The sequence below is a fragment of the Metopolophium dirhodum genome, chromosome 4 (assembly GCF_019925205.1).
Source record: "Metopolophium dirhodum isolate CAU chromosome 4, ASM1992520v1, whole genome shotgun sequence".
NCBI classification, from domain to species: domain Eukaryota; kingdom Metazoa; phylum Arthropoda; class Insecta; order Hemiptera; family Aphididae; genus Metopolophium; species Metopolophium dirhodum.
This window is the reverse complement of record NC_083563.1, coordinates 25,728,462-25,744,160: the sequence shown is the minus strand read 5'-3', so window position 1 is coordinate 25,744,160 and position 15,699 is coordinate 25,728,462. Positions and strand designations below refer to the sequence as shown.

The window sequence follows — 15,699 nt, the reverse complement described above, 5'->3', positions numbered from 1 at the left end:
TATCGATAGATCTAGTAGTGATTAGTACCTATAAATACAGATACTAACTGATTAACTACTTTAATATAATGTATTAACTACTAACAGATTTTCATTAAACTATAATCTTACAATCGAACAAAAAAAATACAGTTTTCAGTTTATCGCCATAACTTCCATGATATGTTCAACACGTCTTTAACTATAATCATAGTATAATTATAACCACTAAGCCCATGACGGTATTATACGAATATTTAAAATAACATCCGTCTTTCTATATTACATTCAGTAGGTTAATGGAAATTAAACTGTACACAAAAAGATATCATTATTTTGTTCTTTTTTTTTTAAGCTCTGTGTCAAAATTAAGTTTTAACGACAATGCTCTCTAGGTATAGATTAGAAAATTCAAGCCAACGTTTTTATGAATGGAGCACAAGGAAAATATTTTCAAACAGTTATTAATATTATATTATAATATACGTTACTACATTACATGAATAGACGATGGCATAATTTGAGAAGATAAAAAAACAAATCAATAGGCATGTAACATGCTATTTTGATTTTTGACTCACCAAATATTTGTTTGAATTTTCTCTACAAATATTATTTGTCTTAGTGGGTTTTTATTATTTATTTATTTATTACAATAATTAATGGGTATAATCAATTGAACCTTTTTTTTATTAAATCTCCTTTGTTTATGAAATCAATGCACTGAATACACGAGACTTGAATATAGTAATCATTATATTTTTAACGTGCTAAAATTAAAATAGTTTACGTGAAAATCATGTGCCCTTCGACGTGTCAAAAATATTTGGAACGTAGCAACAAATATCAAAACGATACCAGAGATGATTTGCGAGCAAGGCCGAACAATTGGTTAATGCTTATATTATGATGTAATAGTAGGTACATAATTTAGGTATTATGAACTGCGTTATTCTACCCAGCTGTATTATATAATATTTGTACGTGAAATACTTTGGGTGCCACAATGAAATTTAATCACAGTTATTTGAATATACAAACTGTTTGTAATTAACGAATATTATTCGGTCAAATAATACGGACAGAGATTTCGCTTCGGCAGCTATCGTCTTTTGTTCTCGTGAAACATATTCGTTAATCGCCAACTCTATGGACAAAAGACATTTCATTCAACTTTTAAAAAATATTTAATTATAATGTCACAACATATTTTAATTTCCATCTGTTTTGTAGTTACAATATTTCGTCGTTTTTATTCACGGGATTGATATTATTTACTATAATATATTATTATATACATTGTTACTGTATTCATATAGCTGCACCAGAGACGCCAACAAAGGATTATCTCAATAGTTTCAAAATACTTTTGATGTAATGAGTCAATGAGTGTGCAAATATGTTTTAATTCGGAGGCTAAAGAGCGCGCTTGGAAAAAGAAGCTTAGCTAATCGGTCTAGCCTAAAAAAAATTATAAATAATGATAGTATTTACTGTAATTATTTTTATTGTAATTATTGATAAGAGCTAGACAATAACGTTAATGCTATAACGCATTTGTTTATGTACATAATATTTTTTTGTATAATATGCTACAATATTTATTGTTGTAGGTGTCTGATGAAAAACAATGACTTCAAAGAATCGGCTCCAGTATTCACCAAACATCTGATCGACCGAAGAGTGGATATCAATTCTACGGTCCGGTTGTCGTGTCAAGTTAACGGGTTACCCACGCCGTTGGTTCTGTGGTACAAGGATGGTCGGCCAGTAGACTTTGCGAGTACGTATATATTTTTTCCTTGTACTAATAATTTGTCGATTTTCCAAGCAAAAGGCAATATACAACACCAAAAAAAAAAATCCAATCAGTGATCAGTCCATCGAAAATGTTGAACGCCACAAAATCGTGTTGTAGGCTGTGTGCGAAGTCACTTAAGAGGACGTGATAGACGATAGTCGTGATACCCTCGGTTTACAAATGCGTAACATAGACGATTTTGCGTTTAACAGAATACGTGTAGTTCTGTTAGTTTAAAAATTGGAGTGAATTGACCTCTTATAAAATCTAAAGGTAAGATTATTAACTAGGCAACCTCGTTGGCTATTTATTATATTTTAATTTAAAGCGAATTATGAGTATTTTAAAACTGTAATTTTTTTTTGTACATATGAAAATACTCATAACTTGCTTTAAAATTAAAATAAAAGCCCATGAGGTTGCCTAGATAATAATCTTACCTTTAAATTTTATAAGAGGTCAATTCACTCTAATTTTTAAATGAACGAAGCTACACGTGTCGGCTGAGCGTACAATTTGCTATGTTACGCCCTTGTAAAACGGACACAATACATGCGGGTACCACGTCCTCTTAATAATATAATATCTCTCGTGAATGACACCCCCCCCCCCCCTCCCCAAAAAAAAATATTATAATTATTTCATGAAAATTAATATGATCTCCACCAGACTCCACCTATAGTTGTTGTAGAGCTGTTCAATAATATATTATAATTGTATGATGACACCGGTTGCGTCTCGTTTTTGCAGGTGGAACGGAGGGTGACAGGAAACTGCCGGTCAGGGACGATTCGGACGACTTCTACACCCTGGAGCTGACCAGAGTCAAGTACGACGACAGCGGTACTTATGCGGCGGTGGCGTCCAACGCGATTGGGAAGGCATCCACGCGGTGCGTGTTGGAAGTGTTCAACAAGAACCGCACCGACCCTGCGGTACCGTCGTTCGTTTTCGGTCTACCGCCGACCAGCGAAGCTGTAGACTCGATCGTTTTGAGCGCACAAATCGACGCGTATCGTCCCGTCAAAGTCGAATGGTGAGCCTCCGTTCGGATACAAAATCTTTTTATGCGCATTTAAGTCTAATACGGGTAGCATTTAGGTTCTTAATATTTTCGATCGGGGTCGTGGTAGGTACAGCTATTATAGTAGACAGTCATCGATTATTGAACGACTCGCGGTTAGAAAAAATTGTCTACTTTATTATACTCATTACACCGGTTAATGGGGGTAAATTAAAACACGATATAATTAGGATAAATATCTTAATATTTTTAATGATTTGACTCTGATTTATAATCTGATTATAAGATACATATAGTATGAACAATTTAGCGAGTTTAACGAAATTAGTAATATATAAATAATGAATAACGAATATGACTTATAAGTACATTCCTAGCATAGTTTTTCCATTTAGTTTTAGATTATTAAATTTCAGAATTTATTAATTATATTTGTTTATTTTTAATTTTTAATTTACTATTTAATTTTTAATATTTATGTATTGTTATTTATTAAAACAGATATAATATTATAATATGTTTTATTCTTGGGTCTTTCACCTCCGTGATTCATTCGATTAATAAACTCAAATTTCATAAAATCACAAAGTCCAATTTTCATGACTAGTGTAGTAGTTCTACTACCGGAGCAATTTGAACATACTTTCACACACTTAACAATTGATTTGATTTAAAAATTAAAACTTATGGAACTTTGGATTTTTTTACATCACAAAAAAATATTATATGCATACGAGACATCTGTATAATATTATAAATAATAACAAAGTATATAGGTGGTTAATTAGTTATTTTATATTACTATCAAAACGACTAAACTATCTTGCCTACGTTTAGACATAATTATAATATGTTATTTATTATATGTCAAAAATTGTTCGATTGATTTTTATTTACAGGTTCAGAGACGGACTTCAATTAAGAAACGGACGGAGAGTAGACATAATTACTGATCACGATGGAAACCTAGAACTTAGGATAGCGTGTGTAACAAACCGGGATTCAGGTACTTATATGTTGAGAGTGTCAAATGACACTGGCACGGTAGAAAGTCGTTGCGAAGTCAATGTGGTGGAACGTGAACATAAAGACACAGGGATGGAGCAGATCTCTTTGATTAATCATTTGTGAGTAAAATATAATAATATTTATATACCCCGCAGTGGGTAGGCATTTTACAAGGTTGGACAAGTTGATGAAAATAATTAACTGTGACAAGTTAAGACATTTAGTTAATTCAATTAAATTGCCTTCAGTTAAAGTTAAAAGTTAACAAAGAAAAAATATAACTCAATGAGTTTAAAGTTAAGATGGAAAATAAAATAAAATAACAAGTTAATTTTTTTCAAGCTACAATATTTTAAGTCATTAAATACCCTAGTATATTGATTCACACAAACATTTACTAAAATGTTTAACACTGAGCAAACATCAGATTATTATTAAAAAATAAAAACTGAAATCGAAAAAAGTCAAGAAATCAGTGTTGTCCGTTGGCTCCGCATGATACGAAAAGAAAATTAACTTAACTGCACGATAATGATAATTAACTATAAAATGTTAAGTTACAACAATAACAATTTTAACCGAATAAGTTAAGAAGTTAAAAACAAAAACAATTAACTAGTTAAGTTAAAAAGTAAAAAAAAAATTAACTGTTTAATTTAACTTTAACTTTTTGACAAGTTATTGCCCATCTTTGGCATTTTATAATTGGATATGTATATGGATTATTTTCTGATGTGCGGTGCGTCCACTTGAGTTCAAATTTTTAACCATCGGTAATTTTATTTTATTTATATTTAATACAATACAAATAATTAGCCAATTTTTCAAACCTATTTCAAAATACGTGACTCCCTAAAAATTGTTAGATAATTTAATTTTTAGCAAAATTATATCATCGAATAAAAATAATTAGTCCCATAGCTATAATTTTTTATAAATCCATCTCAAATGCTAATCGTAGGGGTGCACCAATGTTATTCTTTTTTACAATACTATACACAAGATCCTATATCAAAATCAATGTTATTTCTCGAATAGATATTCAAAAAAACCAAAGTTCGTCGTAAAACCAAAATTTCAAGAAGTAGAAGAAGGCCAAGAAGTGATAATCGATTCAGAAATCGTGGGTGACCCATTGCCGAAAATTACGTGGCTCAGGGACGGTTTAAAGGTAAGATTTATTATTACAATTTACATTATTCGTTTACACGTGATACTATACGTTTAAGTTGAATCCCTTTAGTAGGAAATAATGTCATACATTTTTTATGATTCATAATTAATTTTCGGTTTTATTATTAGCGTATTGTTCACATGTCACGTGTATTATTATATACTTTATTTGTAGACACATTTTCTCAATGCACATATTAAGTCATAATTACATTATTTACATGCATAGGTATTTTGTATAACATTTAGTTATTGTTCACTGCATTTTAAAAGTAGAATGTACATACTTGCTACAACAGTGACTTGTAAAATGACTGAACTAGTGTTTACATTTATTTATACACGTATGACTCATATGTGATATATATTAAAACGTCTGTTGTTTATACCTTAATATACCGTACACCAGTGGTCTTCAAACAGTAGGTCGCGTGAGATTCAGAATTAGGTCGCGATATACTTTTGTAATAATTTTAAAAACAGAATATAGTTGAACATTTGAAATATATTTTATTCAATTTTACATGGTGAATAAAAATTAACATTATACGTTTTATGATACTAAATTAATTAAAAACAAAACACTTAAAACAAATAAAACAGGATTAATTATGAACCAACTTGTTTTTTTTGTTGAGATTATAGGGGTCTCATATTATAAATAATAATTTATCACGAGAGTTACAAGACTAATAAGGTTGAAGACCACGTATTGAGTAAACGATACGTGTTAACGTTCCTTGTGAATGTGTTTAGATTCCTGAGATTTACTTCATATATTAATTTAGTCCCGAGAGTTCATTTGGATCCCAGATCACATAATATTGATTATTCCCGAGTTATCTGCCTGTTTGCGTTACCCAGGAGACACCACGGGAAGGTTAGTATGGCAATAGTCTCCGAAAAAAAATGTCTTACTTATTAAATTTGGTAAACCAAACAAAAAATAAATTTATCATGCTATAATGACTATATTTAAAAGTAGGTTAAACTTTTTGAGTTAGTTATTAATGTTATTTAGTTATGTTGACAACCATCGTCATAGTTGAATTTTTTCATATATTATGCTATAGGGCCGACTAGGGGACTATTGAGGATAAACCCAGCGCTTTAAAAAATAATATCGTTATCTGCCAATGGGGTTTTGCTAATACTTGTGTATAATTTTCCCCATGAATACTTTTTCCCCCCGATTTTCCACAGATATACAGCAAAAAGGGAAATAACTCATGCTACATACAGTGTGAGAGTATGTCTTCGGAAAAATAAAATAAAACAATAATCGTATGTAGTTGCCACATTACCGTCACCTCCCCGTCGCACACTCGGACCGACCCCACGAGATAATAAAAAAATCGTTTTTGAAAACTCAACCCAGCCCGACACTACCCCGAGGGCTTTTAAGAACGTTAAACTCGCTTTCGCGAGCACAGAACAAAACGGCAGACCACGAACGAAATAACCTTTTCTGGCAAATATAATAATACACTATAATAGGCGTATATATTACATTATTACTGGCGTCGGCTTAGCCATATAATATATCGGTAACTAGGTATAATATATTATAATAATATTCGCTCGCATACTGTATTATGATATTATATTATACTATGTGACTATGCGGACCGTTAGACAAAGTCATGTTTTCCCGCGGCATCGAAGAGACCCTATAGCGACTGCAGCATTGTTGTCGTCCGCTGTCGCCGACGCCGCTACCCGCTCGGTGGCGCTTATTATATTATAGTACCGTGTGAGCCGACGTGATATTATTATAATACCATCTAATAATAATAATAATAATAATATCGATACTTACCTATTACGCGTATCGTTAGATTATTAGGAATATATTATTGTGCACTTCGTTTCGACGGCGGCGGTTCTCCGCAGGGAACGCACGAAATCGCATATATGAAAATAATATTATACTCGCGCTGAAAGCCACGTCGAGCACAATTACCCGGGTAATATATTGTTAATTGGGCCCATATTTGGAACCGCGGCTATATATTATTATTATTATTATGATAATTATAATTATTGCGAAACCAGCTGATTTCTGACCGTTCGAAAACCACCGCCGCCGCTTGTCCCGCGCATTATTATCCGAGGTACCCATATTATCTATATAATAATAATAATAATAATAATAATATAATATAATATTACCTATTATAATACAATATATTATTATATAGACCACATTACGACGACATTATAATAATATTACCATCAGCTATTATTTTATAATAATAATATAGTCGTCGGGGTCGGTATATATCAAATAGGATATGCCGCAGCCGTCGGTGACAAAGTCTGTCGAAACGAAATGATTTTGCGGTATATTATACATATAGTATAGGCAGGTAAATGTCGAAAAAGCCGTCAATCGCCGGTGCATGTGCATTTAGGTAAGCCTGCACGTGACATGACTTAAATAAATGTGTTATTGTTATATATTATTATACGTACCACGGCGATATCGTGCGCGGAAACGTAAACAGAATGACTTCAGATTGAATTCTAGCGACAATAATATGGACGACGATAACAGCTCATAATATAGTATAAAATAAATTGTTGTGCAACGCGTATATTATAATGTGCAAAACTTTGCAGTTACCGATAATATACGCATTATGTGAATTAATTGGAAAGTAACCCTGCAAATAGTTCACGATGCGTAGTACGAATATTTAAAAAAAATATAAATATATATATATTTTTTTTAATTAAATTTATGCTGCAACCTTTTTTCATGATTTACAAAAAAAAAAAAAAAATGTTTAAGTATTATTAGAGATTTTCCAATAATGATCAACGCTCTATGATTAACTCCGAGTTAAACATTGTTAACGTGCTAGAATTATTTGTGAGGCATATTTATTGTATAATATTATTACATGAAAACAAATCATTGCTAATCGATTTAGTATATAAGATGACTGAATAATTAAAGTCAACATCTCCATCCAATAACAAATTTACAATCGAAGATGGTTAATGCTTGAATTTCATTTAGTAAAGAACACTTTTTTATCGTAAAATAAAAATCCAAAGCGTTTCTCAAACATATAATTTTGGTATTCAATGTAGAATTTAACTTTGGAAGAATTACAGTACTGTAGATTTAGGGTACATACCTATAATTGTATAAGAAAAATCAATCAAATTCACCACGCGGTGGTAGAAACTATTATAGGTATACGTGATGTCCTTGTAGGGAAAGAAGTTGATGACGATCGCGCACGTCCGTTTGCTTAGAGAACAAAACAGCTAAATTATATTATAATGTTATTATTTTACATTCATTGTATACACAGGATAATGGTCTTAAGTATAATATTATGTCTTATTCACATTTTTCAATACTTAGATTTGTATACCATTTAAACCTTAAAACGTATAAACATGGTTTTTTTTCAAATAAGAACCATAGTTTTTTTTTTAATGTTATATAATGTATCTAAATTAAAATTATTATAACGAGTAGTTTCTAAGCTTTTAAACCTTGTGTATTTGGGATAATCGTTTTTAATAATGGATTTACTTTTTACATAAAATATAAATTATATGTAATATTATGTACCTAGATATGTCTGGTTGGCGGTTTCAATAAACATTTAATGTATGAGCTAATGGACTTAAACATGATTTAGAGGCCCATGTCCCATAATTAGACTAGCTATTTAATTTTCGTGAGACATTAAATTAATTAATTATTTATGCAATCCGGCATCAATCTATCGTTACATATTTGATATTAATAAAATACTAAGGAACCTTTTAAAAAATGTATTATAAAATAATAATAGATGGATATTAATTATTATAATTTTTCAAATCATTATTGGCTTTATTTCTATACCTATTTGTAATTGTAAATAGTGGTATTATTATGTTTATTTTTAACACTAAACTCAATATCTTATGTTTGAACATTGAATATTATATTCATCTAAGTATATTCCTGAATAAATATAAACTGTTTAAGAATTTACAGTAAACAAAAAAAGGTTCTCTGCTTCTCATTAGAAAAAAACATGCTGGAGTCACTACAGAACATCCTCTTAAATGGCATAAAAAAGTCTCAAGTCTTTTTAGTACTATTTTTTTTAAGAGTGGAGGAAGTAGATCAAATTTTTAAAAATCAGAATTTGAAAAAATGCATAATTTAAGGGGAAATGATGGTAATCGTGTTTGATGAAAAACCCTGTTTATGTGTAGTATACACATTTTGTTATTGTATACGCGTGCGCCAAAAAGAAAGCGTCTTACGTTCGCTGAAAGCCTGAACGGATGCAAAACATAGATACCAATACACACGTAAATGACAAAAAAAAACACAAAAAAATTGAACATCCCGCGATTAAATTCTACAAACCAAAACAATAATATGCAAGACGTAATGACGATTCAACAATAAAAAATATATTGCGTGTGTGGAACAGCGAATTGATTATTTTTATTGTTTAATATTACATACAGCAGTATACCTAGGTACCTAATAATACATACAAGAGCGCACGCGCGCACGTCTCTATAATATAACAATAAATTAATTGTCGCGCTGTGTCCGTTTCTGAAATCGGCAAACGTGATGAAATTCGTGAATGGTATATTATTTGTAGGAAGGTACTGAAATCCGAGATTCCGTCGACAATAATGACAATTGACAATAATTACTATTATTATTGTTATTAATATTTTTTTTTTTATTACGATATATCGCGATTGTTGTGTACGCGCGTCTATTGTTCTGCAGCGGCGACGTTCAATATTCGCAATCGAAAAACGGATGAAGAGATCGCGCGTTTATATTTTCGTTTCGATTTGCATGTAAGTACAATAATTATTATACTATAAAGAGTTGTACGCACTACTACGTACACATATAATCATAATGAAAAATAAAACAATAGAATTAACACACACATGCAATCAACGAGGTGTTTATAATATATATATAATAGGTGTACGCGATGCACGCGATGCGTATGTGCCCGAGTTTGTATTATTTTGCAATTTTATTCGTATCGTAAATAGGTCTCGAGGGAATTATATTTCCGACGTTTATATCAGGTACAAAATGTGTACGACGTACCTGGTACATGGTACATTATTATCGATCGTATTGGTTATACCTTGGCATCTTGATCCACACAACCAACCCGCGTAATAATATATAATATTTAGGTACTCATATGCATATATGATAAATTATAAAATACGACATAACAGAAATTATTATTATATAATTGTACTAAAATATAACATTGCTTACACCAATCTATATAGATCAATTAATACATAGGAGTTGTGCTATTTCCATGAGGATGCTGTCCACAAAAACTTTTCATGTCATGAGAGACAACACAATAATATATAATACAATGAATATAGCGATTAGAATGTTATTTCGTATACTCAATCCAGTGAGAGAACACGGCCGACGAAAATCGGTTCTTCTGTGCATCCTCAAGCCACTCCTTACCTAAGTGTAACCGGTTTCAATAATGGCATGATGTCACGTGGAGATGCACATGATTGGAGTGTTCGCCAGACAGTTTAGGACTTTAGGTATACCTAATGTCCTAATATATTCTAACGATACAAAAGTGTGAGAAACCACATAGAGGCATCTATTGCAAATGAGTTCATTTTTAACAAATATATTTACTCTATAAACATTATGTGCTTTAAAATAATTGTCATTGATCATTTTATATTAAAAATTAGGTACCTGTAAATACTGACGATTCTTTAACAGTAAACACTCATCATCTAAAAAATAATGAATATCAAAATTTAGGAAAATATTCTAACTATATTTCTTAACCTACCTACTAGTTCAAAATTTGATTTATATATGTTCAAAAACATAGTCTCATTTGAAAAATTAAATAAAAAATATGTAGTAAAAATGGTTAGGTTAATATTATAAAATATTATACTATGGTATGATAATAATTAATATTTGTATTTGATATTATGTATATTATTATTAGGATTAGGATGTTTATGATTTTGTATATTTTCAAGGATGTACTATTGCACGGGTTCTTTAGAAAGAAATTTTTTTATTGATGCTATAGATTAAAATATCAAAATTTAGTTTTCCATGTGTGCATGATAGATAGTATGTTTTTTTCTGGTTTTAATCAATTGTTATAATTTTAGATACAAAATATCAATAAAAAAAAACGTAACTAACTAAAACTGAATCTAAGTTTTTGTTTTTATTGAGCTTGGGCCCGGCAACTTAGGCCATTAGCTCTGCTGGTTTATTTGTTTGTTTAGGTTGTTGTTAGTAGGGGGAGGAACGGTTGAAAACACGTTTTGTATGTGTGGCTGGGATTCGTTGCTAAAATCCCGGGTGGTCACCCATCCGGGAACTATTAACGCCGGCCGTTACGTACACTCAGTGCATTTCTGCAGTTAAGTGTACTCACTGCGCCACACCAAGCCACAATCGAAGTTTGTAATTTTGTATATCTGTATTTTTATAGACGGTAGATTATACCTATGTAAATTATCGTTTATTTATTGTCGTGAATCCCATTTTGATGTTCGGAGATATACATGTAAGTAGACTGTCGAATATTTTAAATTAACTATTGTTGTTCAATGTAGCTCTCTTAATTATCATGAAATGTATATGCAATTACATGGAATGTACCTATAATGTACTTGTAAAATGCAAAATTATTATTTTTAAAACATTATATCTTTTTTAATTGTAATTATTGTATGATTAAAATTTAAAAAAAGTTTAATGCATATTTTTAAATTTGTCATCCTTAACTATCAATTTTTTAGAGCATAAGTGTATGTATTTATTCATTTTTTAGTACGTAAACATCCTGACTCTAATTAACATATCATTATTATACAATTTTTTCCAATTACGCAGTTGTCCGCCGTTTTCATGACGTATTATAAGTACCAGGTACGTTATAAATATATATTATATATTATACTCTAAACACGTCTTTTTCGTCGCTATTATGATTAAAAGAATTCTTAACGTTTGTGTATACAACGCATATTTCCGCAGAGGATCGCTCAAATAGTATTATAATATATCATTGTTGTGAGCATAATACACAGACATACACGCAGACTATACCTATATTATCTCACGGCGTTTCTTCTGCAACATTCGATGCCATTTATGGGTTTGAAAGATAACTACTAACTAGTGATCTAATTTTATCACATTCTCTGTAGTTGTACTTGCAAATTATTATTTCACAAACGCATCACAAACGCGAACAATTATTATTGTGCTATATTGCTATATTGCTTATGATGTGTATATACGTCCAACGATATCACGTCTCGAGTACGAATTACGTATGCACGCTATGGTTCAGTCTGGCAAGGCGGGAAAAATAAAACATGATATTATAATATTATCAAAACCAGTAATATACGAAAATAAACAACAAATAATGTATAATATTCAGGAATTCGTTAGATTTACGTCACGGCTAACGAAGCACGCGCCAAATAACTCGATTTATTGTTGGTATAGGTCTGCACAAGCCATACGTACGATTTATATTTTTCTCTCGACCCCGGTGCGTATTATATTATAATATAATATTATTTAATTAATTTTTTTCCACGACATTCAGATAGGTATGACAATAATAATAATAATAATAATAATTGATCATATTATAACATTGTGTACGTTTGAACCGCCGACGCGCTGACATGCCGAGCCCTCGCGGGTATTGCCATATAGCGCGTTGTAAAACGATTTGCGGTTTATATTATTATTATTATTATCATTATGGTTTTTATTATTTTTTTTTACGAGATTTTAATCACTCAATCTCATAAAGCGTCGGACGGGCCCATTAAACGGTGGCAACACGAAACGGTCCCGCCGGGCAAAACGCGAGCGCGTGCAATAATTTATAATAATACATATCGTATATTATATATATATAATATATATATATGCGACCATTATTACGCGTGCACATTATTATTATTGTTTCTCCGCCCCGCCTCGCATTTCATTATTTTTATTCGTCGCGTGATTTTCTAAAGCGTTCGAATGATATAAAAAAAAATAACATAATATATACAATTCAGCAGGTGTCAGATCGCGGTGTGGAGTTATCGATTCCGCCGTGTAGATTATCCCGTTATCATCATCGTCATCATCATCATTGCTACCTACCACTATACCATAATATGATCACAGTAGATATAAGTAAGCGACGGTTCGACCATAATCGCGATAATTTTTATATTATTATTATTACGCTATACACGCCACCGTAGATAGAGGGCAAAAATCGTTTCAACTTTTCCCCGGTGTATACTGCGCACGGTGTACATTACCTACAGGGCGGTGCTCGTAACACTATAAACGTAATATTTTCGAAAAGGCAGACGGCAGACGCGTATTGTTTTTTTTTAAATCGCGAATTCAGCCGAGAGTGATGCACAATTTTCAAGAAAGTATATGTAGATGAGTACTGCAGTATTGTACGCTGGTACTGCATAGTATCTAATATTCTAAGGGCCTAACCAGGTAATGATGTACATTAAAATATATTGAGTTACATAATATGGACTGTTTTCTTTCGCACGCTTATGCTGTTGCACCGACATTATAATATCGATTCCGATTAAAATCCCATACTAAAACATAACACAATAGGCATTAGTAAAAAACTAATTAAATTTTGTCTTAAGACTGTTATTATAATGTTATATAGGTATTACTATACAATATATACTATATTTTATTATAATATAGTATACTAAAACACAAAAATCTACGTGGTTGACGAGTGTGCAATTTTTCGTTAAAAGAACCACCCTGTATGTTATATTGAACTATTGAGGACCACGATGACGTGAGCGACTTTACGACGTGTCACCGAGCGATTTAATTTATTTCACGAAGCGTATATAAATACAATTTTTTTTCAGTCACACACGTTTCACACGACTAACGGATTAAATGGCGTCCGTATAAAATATACGATTTATAAACATTAATCCTCTCACGCCGCCGCCAGAGCAACTTTTATTATTACATTGCTTGCACCGGTCGGACGGCGTGTGATATTATTATTGTAAGTATATAAACGAAGTGGTTTAACAGTAATAGTAGGTACAGATGGGTAGGTACTGGTGACGTCCAAGTGTCTTAGCGTCACATTCGTATTGCCATCGATTATAATATTCTTACCGATTTACGAGACGTACCTACATATATATATCACACCTGATTATACGTATTAGGTATACATTCTAGTCTCGACGATTCAAATCTCCGCCTGCAGGGGGGATAAAAATTAATTCGACTAATGCGTTTTTCGAGTTATGTACCTACCTGAAAATATATAACTTATAAACACTTCAAGGAGCGAGAAAAAACTTCGAGTTATGGTATACCGATGAAGGTTTTCGAGTTATGAAAGTGTTTGACTTATCGTGCGAATCAACTGTATACATAAATAATTTTGTAATTTCGATTGCGTTTGATTAAAGTTAATACCATTGACGTGAACCAACACGTGGTGAGACACCCTGCAGAATAATTTATAACTATTTGCGTACATGTACGAACCGAAATTAAATTTTGTAAGCGCATAAAACTAAAATTCATAATACATATCATGATATTAATATACACCAGCTGGCAGTAATCATAATGTATAATATTAATTCATTTAGAGCATATTATAATAGTATAGGTATAGATTTCATAAATAAAATCGTTCATAGCACACGTTAATACCTCTTTGGGAATCAACTATAATATTATAATATAACTTATTATGATTCAATTATTTCAATAACAATAGCCATAATTATACATTTATTTTGAAATTAAAACGCAAAAAAGGTTTAAATATAATATTTGTATCTTTCCTATACATAAGTATATACAGTTTTGGATGTGCGCACAGTGATATACACAAACATTATACAAAATATTATTATATTATAATATATTAAAATTTAAAATGTTAGTTTTAAATTGCACTTCAGTTGCAGCTATACCTAAAAAATTTTAATTGTTTAGAGTGTGATTGTTATATACTGACTTCTAAATGGATCCCACAAGTTGTTTGTAGGTAGAAAGTTGAAATCTGTCCGTCACTGCAGCCGGTAATGATGAGAATATATAATAATATTATATGTATAAAAAAAATTATATGATTTATATCCATCGAAGATTGTTTCGCTACTCAAATTATCTTAGAAAATGTCGAATATAGTGCTTTCATAGTTTATCCTATTATTATATTATAATAGTTCATAATTTTTGAGAATATCATGACTATACCGGAATATTTGTAATTGTATTTGACACTCGGAACGTTTCAATATAATATAATATTAGATATGATAAATAGTCTTTTTAACGTAAGTAGAAAAGAATAAATATGTAAGTATATAAAAAAAAAATAATAATACTAATTTAAACCAAATTTTTTACAGTGTTGTATTAATAATAATAAAAAAAAATTAATTACAAGCGTTTCGCACATTTCGATAATATTATATAATATGCGCAAATTAGTTTCGTGCGGTATTTTATCGCGCTCGTTGTGTAAGAGTATTTTAGATTTAATCAATAGATAATAGTGGAACATTTTACTTAAATAAATACATTAAACATACAGCGTTAAGTTACCTCCAGGCTCTAATAGGCACTATAGCTATACCTACG

At 31.0% G+C, this 15,699-nt stretch overlaps 1 protein-coding gene across 1 annotated transcript in view; it reads left to right on the top strand.

The window, feature by feature from the left end:
• Window positions 1–15,699, top strand: part of LOC132943068 (uncharacterized) — a 93,752-nt gene that overhangs the window by 36,818 nt on the left and 41,235 nt on the right. Inside the window, 4 exon segments of the mRNA XM_061011865.1 lie at window positions 1,593–1,762; window positions 2,531–2,816; window positions 3,704–3,931; window positions 4,851–4,983. Coding sequence (XP_060867848.1) covers window positions 1,593–1,762; window positions 2,531–2,816; window positions 3,704–3,931; window positions 4,851–4,983 — 817 coding nt within the window.